Here is a 13578-nt window from a genome sequence, read left to right on the forward strand (position 1 = left end):
AACATTCATTGAGAGTGCCATGGTCAACGAGACCGTCTTCTTTAATCATGACATGGTCCAGAATAGGGCGCCGGGAGTGGCTAATTCCCCAGTCCTTAATATCTCGATGAAACACGAGGTCCTGAGCCTCCCATACCTTCACCGTTTAAGTGAAAAGAACTTGGAGCAAATCAGGAACTTCGAGAAGGACGTCGACGGATACCGACTAAGTCAGATAGCGCTAGTTGCGGGAGCAATTTTCTGCGCTCTTATCTGCATCGGTTTAACCTGGCAGCGAACCACTAGGGCCAAGAAATCTACAGCCCAACTGAAGGAAGTTCTCGCCCAAATAGGGTCAGCCGAGGGCGGCCTTAATCTTGAGGAGGGAATAGTTAACTAAGTTAACCGGACTGATTGTCCGCACACCAGCACCGGTCAAATTGCTGACCAAGCATTTGGCCGGAAGCTCATGCATAGCCGGCAGAAGCTCTGCGCATTGGCAGAGGCCGCTATGATGTTTTTCCCTTTGTTAGCTTATAGTCAGTTTGATTTTGTATTCAATAAAGAGCGCATCGCGCCTTCAATCAACTCCAGCTACTGCTGTTATCATTGAATTGGTTGGCTAGCCTTAAGGGCAGTCAACAACGGAGAGACGTTCTCCCACCATATCTCCCAATCTAGGAGAAGAGGTCTGCGGCAACCGCCCTGCCTCCCAGTGACAGAGGAACCCCCCGTTACCTGCAACCTACGCCGGAGACCGCGGCGAGGGACCTGCACCTTATATTTAATTAATTTGTACATATTCAGTTCAACATATACATAGTAAATGTACCTTAAAACAAATAACCGCACTGGTGGGACAAATTTAGATTGTGTTTTGTCACAAGAGGGAGACGAAAATAGCTTCTGGATGGAAGAACTTCCGGTTTCTTCTTCCCGGTTTCAGATGGAAACCAAACGTAAATATTTTGAGCGATGGCTTAAACTTTACAAAGTCTGCATTAAAAATATAAAATGATTTGGCATGAAATGTACTGTACATTCTCCTCTTTCATTCTCGTCATAAAAATTGTTAAACCTGTGAATTTAAGCGTCTCGTTTAAGAAATAGGCTCAAACGTCTATATATCCATATATCTATATGGCAAATTCGTAAACTAACTTAAGAACTAGCTAAAATCGTTAAGCCTTGATTGAAAGCTATAGTTATTGAAACGGAATCAATCGCTGCTCGTTGGCCCAGGTGGACTTCCGCTTAACTCGGCTGTATCTTCTTTCGTCGCATCCACACAAGTTTCCTCTAGTTTGGGCATGGACTTCGCCACTTGCTGATCTTGACCCTTTAGCAGCTGGCCTGCGGATAGTTCCTCCGGTTTCTCCACAACCACTGCACTCAGCTCAGCGCAAGACTTGGATTTGGCTCTGCTATGTTCGTGGCTGTTGCCTGCACACTTGACTGGAGAAGATGATTTTCGGCCACTAGGAGCGTCACAAACCTCGCGGAGATCGGTGCGTGAATCCCTACAGCAAACCTTCTCGATGCATTCCACTGCCTGGCATTGCATCAGGCATTCTAGCGAGGCAGAGGCATTCTTATTGGTGGACGGATAGAACTCCGGTTGGATTGTGACCGCTCCGATTCCCTGATCGTGGAAGTATGACCGAACCTGTTCGATGATCTTGAGGTAGAGTTTGGGATTCTGGAACTGGATGTGTATAGTAGCCACGTATCGGTGGGCGGCCAATTGCCATATATGCAGGTCGTGGTAACTGATGATCTCCGGGAACTTGGTGACCAAGGTTCGCTCAAAGATCTCCAAGTCGATGGAACCAGGAATGGTTTGCAGAAGGATCAAGCAGGATTCCTTCACTGCGAAAAAGATGGAATAAAGTATGTAAATCTTTTATTCTTGGCACTTAATAAGTATACTTACTGTAGGGATAACTGAGCGTCACCAGCAGGACGCAGGAGAAAATTGAGAGCACGGGATCAATGAACTTGGCTGTGTGCTGCTCATCCTCCGCCACATAGACGATTGCGGCACAAACGATCACAAATATGGTACTGGACACATCCCGCAGCATTTCGACGGCTCCCTGGCGTTTGGTGGCGAAATAAACACTGCCCACCTCCGTCTCTAGTTCCTCGCGCAACTGACGATCATTCCGGGATTTGCTGAGGTGTCTTTGCATCGGAGTTAGGGATAGATCCAAGTTGCTGGACATGGGTCGCTCCAGCACCACGTTTCCGCCGGGTGTGAGGTGCAAAAAGCTACCCTGGTGCAGCGTGTATCCACCAATTAGCAGATATGTCAGTCCATTCAGGATTAGCCCGATGAAACCCAGCATCATCACGGGTATGGGCAGATGCATGGTGTCCTGATGATCGATGTGAACCAGAGTTTGCAGAGCTTCCACCACCAGCGAAAAGGATAACGAGGCCAGGATGATGAACACAATCAGCATGGTCAAAATATCGATCCTGGCCCAACCAAATGTATTCCGAAGCTTCTGCTCCCGACACTCCCTTTTGGCCCGTGTTTGGGCATCCGTGTCGGCCAGGCTTATAGCTACTCCGGAGCCATTTATCTTGGTCAGGGCGGGGGAAGGATTCCTAGCCTCTGGCGCTTGTTTACTGTGCTGTAAGATAAGGAAGGCGAAATCAGAAACTGGTAATATAATATATAATAATATAATATTAATATATATATATATTTAATATATATTTAATATATATAATATATATATATATAATATATATTTATTACTTAGAAAATGCATCTAAATTTTATAGCCTCTAAAAATTCCTTCAAAAATTAATATTGTTAATTTGCTGTACAGCTCGCACTCAAGTTCATTCTTCTCTGATTTATTGTTATTAGTAATTGCCATAAGACTTATATACAAAATTAACTTGTTTGTTCTGAAAACAATTGGCATAGAAATACATAGAATCGAATGGAAAAGCATAATCATCGTCATGCTTTCCATGCCAATTGGCAATGTCTCCTCTACAACAATTTTGGTGGGCAGCTATTTAAACACTCCGCTGATCGTCTGTCTGTCTGTCTGTCTGTCGGTCGGTCTGCTCCATTATATAAGCCCAAAATCAGACCACTCAACTGTCCACACCTACAACATCGACCACTGTTTGAAAGCTTTCGATTTCTGGTGTTTGGAATCGCCTGTAACTCGCCGAATTTGGCCATGTCTTGTTCAGTTTCTGCGATTTTTTTTTTGGGCCTGGTCTTTGTCTTTTGCGAAACGTGCTTGGCACGCTTTCCCATGCCGGCAACGATTTTAGCATTGGTTCAATATTAAAATATTATCTTTGACTGCTACATAAATTTTTAGTTGGACATTTTGATTGTGGAAGTATTCACCTTGAATTCCAATCAACTTAAAAACGAAGAAACAGATCGAACAAGATATATAATTGTGGATAAATGTTTATTAGTATTATAACAAATAGAGCGGTATATAAACAAACTTTGACTAATTGTTGACAAACAACCCGCCTGCAATACGTTCGCTTATACAAAATTAATTAATCCCTGAAGAATTATACATACCCTACCATCTCTAACAGCATTTCTAAATATCCAAAATTTGAAGTCCATTACCAGACGGCTGATATAAAGAGTATCTGAGACTGAGAAACTGAGGCAATAACTACGTGTAATAAACCTGATTTCATGTCACCTGCTGTGTAGACAGGGGTATTACACTCGAGGAGATAATTTCACAGCAATAGGATGATAAGCCCCATGAAAACGGTGACTAAACTCACTGATTAGCCCAAATAATAACGAAAGCAGCCACTCCCATGCAGAGATGATAAAAGTATTTCAAAAATTCGGCCATAAATTATTACAAAAAAAAAACAGTCCAAACGAAACCAGTTCTGCGCAAAATAAAAAGGTGTTTGGAATGCGTTTTCGATACACTTTGTTGTGGTTCGGCTTATAAAAGTTCAATGCACCAGCATTTGTTTCGACTTTGCACACTAGCACGCGACATTTCCTGGCCAAAAAAATGTTAAACCGGGTAGCAAAATAAGTCAAAATAAACCGCGCATGCAACACAATTATTGTTTTCAAGTAATCACCGCATAAATATTGGGTGTTGAATGTGTAACTTTTCATACCCAAGATTCGCAGATCAATTGGGTATACTAGATTCGTTGGAAGGTATGTAACATGTAGAATGAAGTACATATTTATTCTTGATCAAGATCACTATCCTAGTCAATCTCTCTATGTCCGCTTGTCTTTCCTTCTGTCTGTCCGTCCGTATGATCGTCGAAGTTTTGGAAACTTAAAAAGCTAGAAGGCGGAAATTAATCATGTCCAATGGGTATCTGATAGTCGAGGAAGTTGGCTAAAGCGATCTTTCTTGGTTCATTTTGATACATATCAAATGTTTTCTTTATAAATACTTAAAAAATACAACTTAAGTTATTAAGAATGCCAAACAAATAATTAAAACAATTATTCTGGCATATAAAATGTATCATTATAAATCATTATTAAACCTAAAATCAATAGTTACAGATAGGTTTTTAATTGGTTGACCTACCTTAATTGTGATGATACAACCGCCGAGTGCGAAAATATTACACAGCATGTGATGACTGGCCATCAGCAGAGTGAGTCCATGGGTCAAGTGGCTGAGGATCAGCTGGAGCACGAAGTAGCAGATCGATAGTACCAGTACGGTGTACAGCGGTATCGGCTTGCACCGCTGGAGAATATCCTTTACCATTGTTCTGTGGAAAGAAGGGCATCGAAAGGTCAGTAAGAAGTGAAGTGATAAGTTAAATATCTGGTAGATGCGAAAATGGCGGACAAATGGCTCTTGACAACAAACTGCACTAGGTGTGATCTATATAAATCTATATTCAAATTTACTATTCGCATGTTCATCAACTGTCGGTCAACATTACTTGGAAGTGGCAGATGAATGAACTGGCTGGGAATTTATATATATATTATATTATATATATATATATATATATATATATATATATATATTATACATTTCGATTCGGTATATATATTTATGATCATTAAAGCTTATTTAAAAGAATTATAAATGAATCTTATCTTATAGCTTATTTCAATACAACTCAAAAATGCAGCATTAGTTAAAACTGTAACTATAGTAATTGTTATAATACCAAATATTAGCCCTTCGATAAACCCGGTAAAACCCATCCGAACTGTGTCAAGTTCAAGATCCCAAAGGGGGATAAGCGCACCGATCCGATTTGGGGCGATACTGCCACTGAACCGAGCTGAACCTGCCATATTTAGGGTTCAGTTCATTTCCAAGCTCGTATGCCATTCACCACCACCATGATCGTCATCATGTGGGCACGGGCCTGAGCTCCTCCTGTCGCTTTTGCATGGGTTGCATGCAAATGAAGATGCTAAATGGGCCCGCTACACCCGTGGTTACCTCAGCGAATCTCATCGAATCGATCGTTCGATAGCCTGGGACATTGACGTAATTTTACGTGATTGTGGACATATAGCTACCGATTGTTTGATGGACGCCCCCACTCAGTGTGTTTGCCGCCATGTAACCCCAAGGTTGAACCCCATTCGGTTGGTCATTTAAATGGCCTAAATGCCCTCTAGTAGAGTAATTAGCGAGGGACATGTCGCGGTTTAATGGTATTTTTGGTTAATCCGAATAGACCATCTAAACAAAAACTGAAGGTCCGTGCAATGACCTTTATGGTAAATAAATGTGATAAGTTGAGGTATACAATGTGCCTAACTTAAAGAACAGAACCATGGACCTGCTATATGTTATACTTCATTAATGATATTTATAGTAATCCATTTATAGACAGCATTTCTATATGATTTCACTGTCGTTATATAAAACTTCCTTAAAGTGACAGAACAAGCCCAAATCGACTGTTGATTTAAATCTGTCGCTTCCACGTGGAATCCTCAATAGGATTATTACGCAAATTAACATTGCCGCCCAGAATACAATTTTATCAAATGTACAAACGCCTATGTTTGTCGTCGATTCGACTCTTAAATGAGCCAATTGCATTCCAAATTGTCACACGTGCAATGGCATATAATTAGAATAGATCAAATGATAAAATCTATTGTTTTAGAACCCCATAGAGATAGACATGGAAAGCGAGTAAGCTAAGTACTAAAGCGCTAAACGGCGCCTCGGGGGCACTAGATTGTGCGCCCCAGCAAACAATCGACTGTTTTCCATACTATAGCTATAGTAATTCCAGCAGAGACATTGTAGAAATAACAATTAGCAGGTAGCAACAAACTATTTGGATGAGTGGATGAGGCCATAGACATCTGTTTGATTAAATGGATTCTGTGTACTCGTGTATCTTCCAGTTGTTCCACTAAATGTTCATTTCCTCAATTTGATTTCGTTTTCATTCGAAATCCGAAATGGATGGGTAGTGGGTGGCAGGAGGCAATGTTATATAGGCTCGAACAAAAGATAACACAAGATAAGCAGAGCTACAGATACAGATACAGATAAAGATACTGATTCGTGTGAAGCCTCAGGTCGCTCATTGTTGCTGTAGTTGCTAGGGGATAATGAAGATAACGAAGTGATCCTCCCGATAAAATGTGGTGTGATATGAGTGGCATGTGGATGAGAACTGACGGTTCCCAAAGACTACCAAAAAAAAAGCAAAGATGTCAAGGCAGGTCTAAAAGCTGAAATTAGGCTTAGCTTTTCATTTACAATTTTGTATACCCATTACTCGTAGAGCAGGAGGGTATACTAGACACCCAGGAAAATTTTAGAGTAATAATAGGGTAATGCAAGGTCAACAGACTTAATGCCATTTTTTGGGGTAAAAGATTTAATGTACACTTGTTTTCGAAACCGATTAAAAAAAAAAGAAAAAGTTGGCATATCACGCTAGATTGAATAAAGTAATTGCTCGTATTTATTGGATTTGTATATTTAGCGAATTTTTTTTTTTCAAATTTAATGCTTACTGGTGGTAAACTGTTTAAATAAAGAAAATTAATATGCAACATATCGGTATTGTTATTGATATCGCCGCTAAACCTTTGATTTAACATCACTCGAAATATTTATTGAAGTGAAAACAGAAGCAATCGGCAAGTAAAATGAACAACTTATAACGTGTAATTAAATTTATATATAAATTTCTTTTAGTTTGTATGTTAACTAGCTATTTAATTGCGAATAAGTCCAATGTTCAATTGAATGTCCGTCCGTCCGTCTGACCGTACATATTTTTTTAAAGATATTTGTAAAAAGTTGAGACAAGGCATGCATCCCGACATCTGAGTAACAGGTATCTGGTTATTTTATAGATGCTATGTATAGTTAAACAACTATTTTACAAAAATGAAATTGCTCACAGATTAGTATTGCGAGAAATCTTTTTACTTTCGAGAATTCAATTGCAAAATTTTAAGGTTTTTATGGAATGTTTTTTCACCCCTTTTGTCATAATTATTTGATTACCCTCGAATCCGGACCTTCTCAGATGGCGTAAAGTCCAGATCGTAAATCTGAGCCAAGAGTTGACAGCTCAATTGCCAATTAGACCAATGCAACAGCTCACTCCATTAATTGAAAAAATAAACAAAAAGTGAAGCGTGCAGTAAAATTCGGGACCAATAACATTTGCTTTTTGTTTTGATTTGCCATCATCAGGTTTCAGGTGCATTAATTCTGTTTGCTTGTTTAATTTTTTGCTTCTTTCGGACCATTGCCTGCATACAAATGAAGTTTGGCAACAAACAGCATTTGTTGCCTATTGGTTTTTGCGTAGATTTTAAACTGAATTACAAAAATACTTCCTATACGGGTCCCTGGCCTGTTTTCAAAACAACCAGCAGCTAAAATCTAACAATTTTGACCATTTCGGACACGATGACAAGGTTGCCGATGCCTTTGGAATTTCTAATTCGCAAGGGAACGGTGTTATTTAAAAATTCTATCAATATTGTTATTGTCTATCAGTGGGCCACAGACAACGTGTGCTGCCAATATTTTATTACTTTGTTGCCCATGAGGCGCATTTGAACATTTCGAACGCGCCAAAATCGGACTCCTGATAAGCAGATAGAGATAGTTGTCTACCGACCCTATCGCTATCTCACCCCAGGTGATTAAGTGGTAAGTGGACAGGTCTGACTGATAAGAGCGATTTGGAAAACAATATCGAAAACAACTCGGCTTTCAGTGGGTTAAAATGCCATCACTAGTCGAGGGATTGATTCGATGGGGAATGTTGATGTTGCCACCGGTAAATGTTGCCAAGTGGAAATTAATATTTTTAGGGGGGCTCTCTTATAATATGGGATGTAAATATGACTTATTTAGGTAATACAGCCTTAAAATCATAGGTACATTATAAATATAAGATGTAAGATAAGAGTTAATAAAGATGGAACAACTAGGCGAAAGTAAGTATGCAGATTTTAAGTTATTCCATATTAGTAAGTAGTAGGCTATAAGTTAAATTGCATTGCACTCGGCTAAATTTTCCGTACTAATTGTGTGTTCTATAAAAATCCAGCTTGTATCTTACTGCTTTTTAGCCCATAATCATAAAAGTGAAACCCAATCCACGTTTTTTTTCGCGAATTCACAACCCTGACCACCTGTACATAGTAAGTGATGAAGCACACGATTCAATGAAATATTCCCATTATAATAAACAAAGAAGTGTAAATATTTTAATTACGATTTTATGCACCACCATCTACGTGCAATCTGCACCTATATACATAAGTATATATCTATATATGTACATATGTATGCTTTCCCTGCATCCTCATCGAAAACGTGATCAGTTGGGGTCCGAGAGATTTTTTGATGATTTACAAAAACCCATTAAAATAATACGAAGTTTGATATTAATGCTGATTACTAAAGACCCACTTCAATTACACTTAATGACTCGAAATTACAAAACGACAAATCTAATTGAATTAAATTTATAAACATACAATGCGGTTGCAGTGATAGAAGTAATAAATACAATAATAGCTTTCTATGTAAGAGATTAAAATATAATAATTTTTCTTTTAATATAAATGTAAAATTTTTGGATCTCACGCTACTCTTTAGATTAATAATTTGAGTTGGCTAATATAACCGTGCAACCAAAAATGCATTATTAACTCAATCGCAAACAAATTAGTTTGTTTATTATTTCATAGAGTAATTGTTTATAATATTTTGGAACTGGAAACACGGCCGAGCTGGGTTCTTCAGAACTTGAGCCAAGGCCCGGGATTAATTTCCATTGAATTAGCTAAGGGTGAGAATTTGTTTTTAGCTTAATCTCGATGCGACTGGCAGGTGGATCGTAGACAGATATAACCGTTAATTAGCATTAATTTCGATCGAACTTATTTTTATACACCGCAGAAGTAATACATATTTCGGGCAATATTTTTTCACATCGGTGCCAAGAGGCGCGAGGCGTCTTAATAATCACTTGCTAAATGGATCTACAATCTGCCCGCTAACGAATCAGTCATCTATATACAATCTGCGAGTATCCAAAACTGCGCGCATTAGGGCGTATTTTTCCGATTCCTGGGCCCAGATACAAAGCCGAATTTCGCATACGGCCGAAAAGCCCTTATCAGTCTAGACCCCTAATACTGTGGCTAAGAACTGGAGAATTACCGTCTTTTGGACTCTGATAAGCGAAAAAAGGCCTGCGTTCGCTTTACGTTTTCTAATTATAACCGCGGCAGCGTAAATTGCTTTGGAAAATGTAGCTTTTCCTATTTTATTGTTATTATTATTATTATTATTATTCACACACACGCACGTTAGCGATTTAAAATATTTCGAGGCACACGCGCTAATTTTTTCGGGAGCGAATCATTCAGATCGTTGTTAACTGCAGCGCGGCTCAAACACGAATGATCGCAAAAGACGACGAGAAATATACATATGGCAAAATAAACGGAAAACCCGAAGCACCATGCCGAACTATAAGTACTCTTTTAATTGAAATTCGAAATGTTATAATACTAGTAAAGCTATGTTCTACAAAAACAAGAAGATTTCCTCATTATAATTCTGAGCATTCATAATTGAATTAAAATTAATTTTAATTTTTTCACTAGAACGGATATGTTCCAAGAGTAGTTAATTTATTTATTTATTTACTTTTGAGTTACTCTTCGTAAGGGTATTAAAGGCAAAGAGAGATGGTCGAATAGGAGCAACAACAACACCAATAACCACGGCCGGCAAAACAAACGAAAAGCCCGCAAATTTAAAGGGTGGGGAGCAGAGATAAGGAAGAGAGAGGTAGAAAGCAACAGTGATAGTATTTGTGTGGGCGAAAAAGTGCGTGAGCAGGTTGAAAAAAAATCAGCTGATTGCATGTGAGCTATTAAAGAGAGCGAAATGAGAGCAGAAAAAGGAGAGTGAAATTTATACATATGTTGCTTGTTTATGCCTGTCAAATGTAGGTATGTTTGTATTGTCGTTATCTAGGTAGGTTTATGAGACAACAACAATGCCATAATAAATATTATAAATACATATTTACATATGAAGCTATGGTAATCTCTATAGAATTACATCCTCAATTGTCAAAAGCAGTGATCTGTGCAGATATTTAACTTATCAAACGCACAACTGAAGTCAACAAACAAAAAACAATGTGTTTTATTATAACAATAATATAAACAATGTGTTTTATTATTTATTTTTAGACAGGGTGATTCAATAGAAATATCTGACACGAAATTTACTCTTTATACACAAATACGTACATATATATGTATAAGAACGCGTTTGACACACTGACAAATGTTTATAATTTTTTGTATATCCTGACCCACTGCATGTGTATAATGTAATGTTACAATACCAGAAATATTTTTGTATCGAAGGAGGTTATTCATGACAGTCGCATTCGCCTGAAATCCCATTATCTTAACCAATCTAAAAACAAATTACTAACTTATATACCCTCGGTACTAATTAGTTTACCCAAGCTGTTACATTCAAACCAAATTAGCTAGTGGTCCGCACTTTATAACCGCAAAAATGTGTATCCATTATGAACAGTTTCACCACAAGCTCACTTTTATTTCACTGCTTATCGGTGTTTTTGGTCCGTAGAAATAGTTAATCCTTAGTTGGCCGATTTCGAACAGATAACACTAAGTTTTCCCGATGCTCTCGGTTTTACAGCTCGAAGGCGACTGCTAACTGAATTCTTTGTCCGTAGAACCCAAGCCGTGCCGAATTAAACGATCCGCGGGCTGGAAATTGCAATTAAGCCACGCACATTAGATAAAAAGTTTGCGGTGTGACAAGCAAGGCAGTTACTTTTCAACTGGGACACGGTTAGCTTATGTCTTATTTGCCAACAAATATTTATAAACTAGTGCCAAGCAAGAAGAGTGGTTTATATGACGGTTTAATTACCGCTAAGAGGCTAAGATATCCCCAAGGTTGTCAAAGTAATTATGAGGTAAAATTATTAGTGCCACCTAAATAGTATGAATAATTCGAGATCATAGTAGTTATAACCGTAGTAGCATTTACCGATATTTGATAATCAGATAATTAAAATATGTTTGGTATGCAATGGCCACGAACACGGTCTATTGGTTATGAGGTCAATTATTTACATATTTAGGGTTAACTTTAGGTTAACAGGGCTTTTTAAAAACTATAGAAAAAACTGTTACTTTCCAAATCAAATGTTTTTCTTCAGTCTGGCAGCTTTGTTTGACGGTAGTTTTTGATATCAACCTGTCAATTCTAGTATATTCCAATTGCTACGCCACGGTCACACTGTCGTGGGGCAAAATAAAAAACTGGCCTGTTCCGAAATAAAATAGGATTTTAAGCGTAAATTAACCGAATCGAGTTGGTCCAGTGTGCCGGTGCGAAATGGCCGCCATAGTACTAACCCGTAATCTCCAGCTGGCCAGTGAGTACCGTGCCTGCGGTCGAAAACCGCCAGGCAATCCAATTATGTAATACGATGTTTGTGGCTAACTTTTGGCTCATTCTCTGTCCAATTCCGGATACTTAGAGCACCACGGCAGTGGCGTGGTTGGAGTTTTGTGCCTGCGTGGATATTCCGCCGCTGCTGCGCCGCCGGAAGATGGTCCACGTCCACTGAAGACCACCAATCCGGCTGCCATGAAGCGCGGAACTGGCGGACGTAGCAGTTTCAATGGGATCGTGGCGACCGTTTTCGGTGCCACCGGTTTCGTGGGCCGCTATGTCTGCAACAAACTGGGCAAATCTGGCACCCAGATGATCCTGCCCTATCGCGGTGACGATTCGGATGTTATCCGTCTTAAGGTCACCGGTGATCTTGGCCAGGTACTCTTTCACTTCTACAACCTGGAGGATCCCGCCTCCATTCGTGACGCAGTCAAGCACTCGAACGTGGTCATCAACCTGGTGGGCAGGGACTTCGAGACCAAGAACTTCAAGTTCAAGGATGTCCATGTCAACGGAGCGGAGAGGATCGCTAGGTGAACATCATAGCCAGCATTATTTGCCTGCCCACTTCTTCATTCTAACTTTGCATGACGTAAACCACTTTTATTTCTTCAGGATTGCGCGCGAGGCTGGCGTGGAGCGCTTAATCCACCTGTCCTCTTTGAACGTGGAGGCCAATCCCAAGGATCTGTACGTCAAGGGCGGCAGCGAGTGGCTGAAAAGCAAGTACGAGGGTGAGCTTCGCGTACGCGACGCCTTTCCCAACGCCACGATCATCCGCCCTGCGGATATCTACGGATCCGAGGATCGCTTCTTGCGCTACTACGCCCACATCTGGCGCCGTCAGTTCCGCTCGATGCCGCTGTGGCACAAGGGAGAGAAGACCGTCAAGCAGCCCGTCTACGTTTCGGACGTGGCCCAGGCCATCATCAACGCCGCCAAGGATCCGGACAGCGCTGGCCGCATCTACCAGGCTGTGGGGTAAGTCAATCTCCGAGTCCAAGTATTTGTACCATGTACATTTTCTTAATTTCCTTTATTCTCTGCAGACCTAAACGCTATCAGTTGAGCGAGCTGGTCGACTGGTTCCACCGCCTGATGCGCAAGGACCAGAAGCGCTGGGGCTACATGCGCTACGACATGCGCTGGGACCCCACCTTCCTGCTGAAAGCCAAGCTGAACAGCTTCATCTGCCCCGGCACCCCGATTGGCGGTCTGCATCCCGCTCGCATCGAACGCGAGGCTGTCACCGACAAGGTTCTGACTGGTGTCCCCACGCTTGAGGATTTGGGCGTCACGCTGACCACAATGGAGCAGCAGGTGCCATGGGAGCTGCGTCCCTACCGCGCCGCCCTCTACTACGACGCCGAGCTGGGCGAGTTCGAGACTCCCTCGCCGCCCAAGTGCATCGAGGCGCGCGATGAACTGCGTCTGTTTGCCTAAGCGGAGCGAAGTAGCTGTCTGTGTTGATTGGAAATTTTTAGTTGGAATTGTTTAAGGCGATGCGTCAATAAAGAGAAGTCGAAAGACCCAATGACAACGAAGGAAACTTATATTTCCAAATATTATATAGACATTGATATATGTATTTATTTCGTGCATTTAAATATAA

At 40.4% G+C, this 13578-nt stretch overlaps 2 protein-coding genes across 4 annotated transcripts, besides 2 other annotated features; one reads left to right on the top strand and one right to left on the bottom strand.

The window, feature by feature from the left end:
• Window positions 1–774: part of a mobile genetic element that runs on past the window's edge.
• ZnT77C (Zinc transporter 77C) lies at window positions 717–11345 on the bottom strand. 2 transcript variants are annotated; one of them, NM_140976.3, is made up of 4 exons: window positions 11087–11345; window positions 4557–4746; window positions 1913–2618; window positions 717–1848 (listed from the first exon to the last, which is right to left on the bottom strand). In NM_140976.3, the coding sequence occupies exons 2-4, from the start codon at window positions 4740–4742 to the stop codon at window positions 1199–1201; spliced, it is 1542 nt and encodes a 513-aa protein (NP_649233.2). In that variant the 5' UTR covers window positions 4743–4746; window positions 11087–11345; the 3' UTR covers window positions 717–1198. The 2 variants fall into 2 exon arrangements, with proteins under 2 accessions (NP_649233.2, NP_730541.1); NM_168859.2 differs by lacking the exon at window positions 11087–11345 and adding an exon at window positions 9666–9914.
• Window positions 4151–4311: a mobile genetic element.
• On the top strand, window positions 8506–13508 carry ND-39 (NADH dehydrogenase (ubiquinone) 39 kDa subunit). 2 transcript variants are annotated; one of them, NM_140977.2, is made up of 5 exons: window positions 8506–8638; window positions 11776–11943; window positions 12049–12499; window positions 12582–12947; window positions 13016–13508. In NM_140977.2, the coding sequence occupies exons 2-5, from the start codon at window positions 11904–11906 to the stop codon at window positions 13407–13409; spliced, it is 1251 nt and encodes a 416-aa protein (NP_649234.1). In that variant the 5' UTR covers window positions 8506–8638; window positions 11776–11903; the 3' UTR covers window positions 13410–13508. The 2 variants fall into 2 exon arrangements, with proteins under 2 accessions (NP_649234.1, NP_001262116.1); NM_001275187.1 differs by lacking the exon at window positions 8506–8638 and having other exon boundaries at window positions 11771–11943.
• Window positions 13509–13578: the final 70 nt, after the last annotated feature.

Source organism: Drosophila melanogaster, chromosome 3L, assembly GCF_000001215.4.
Source record: "Drosophila melanogaster chromosome 3L".
NCBI classification, from domain to species: Eukaryota; Metazoa; Arthropoda; class Insecta; order Diptera; family Drosophilidae; genus Drosophila; species Drosophila melanogaster.

What these genes read in the sequence shown, in the direction of transcription:
- ND-39 (NM_140977.2), top strand. Translation starts at nt 11,904, where the DNA reads ATGGCCGCCATAGTACTAACCCGTAATCTCCAGCTGGCCA. An exon ending in GGAGCGGAGAGGATCGCTAG is followed by an intron (nt 12,500 to 12,581) that starts GTGAACATCATA and finishes TTATTTCTTCAG; the next exon opens with GATTGCGCGCGAGGCTGGCG. An exon ending in CGCATCTACCAGGCTGTGGG is followed by an intron (nt 12,948 to 13,015) that starts GTAAGTCAATCT and finishes TATTCTCTGCAG; the next exon opens with ACCTAAACGCTATCAGTTGA.
- ZnT77C (NM_140976.3), bottom strand. Translation starts at nt 4,742, where the DNA reads ATGGTAAAGGATATTCTCCAGCGGTGCAAGCCGATACCGCTGTACACC. An exon ending in GTTGTATCATCACAATTAAG is followed by an intron (nt 2,619 to 4,556) that starts GTAGGTCAACCA and finishes CTTATCTTACAG; the next exon opens with CACAGTAAACAAGCGCCAGA. An exon ending in GACGCTCAGTTATCCCTACA is followed by an intron (nt 1,849 to 1,912) that starts GTAAGTATACTT and finishes TCTTTTTCGCAG; the next exon opens with TGAAGGAATCCTGCTTGATC.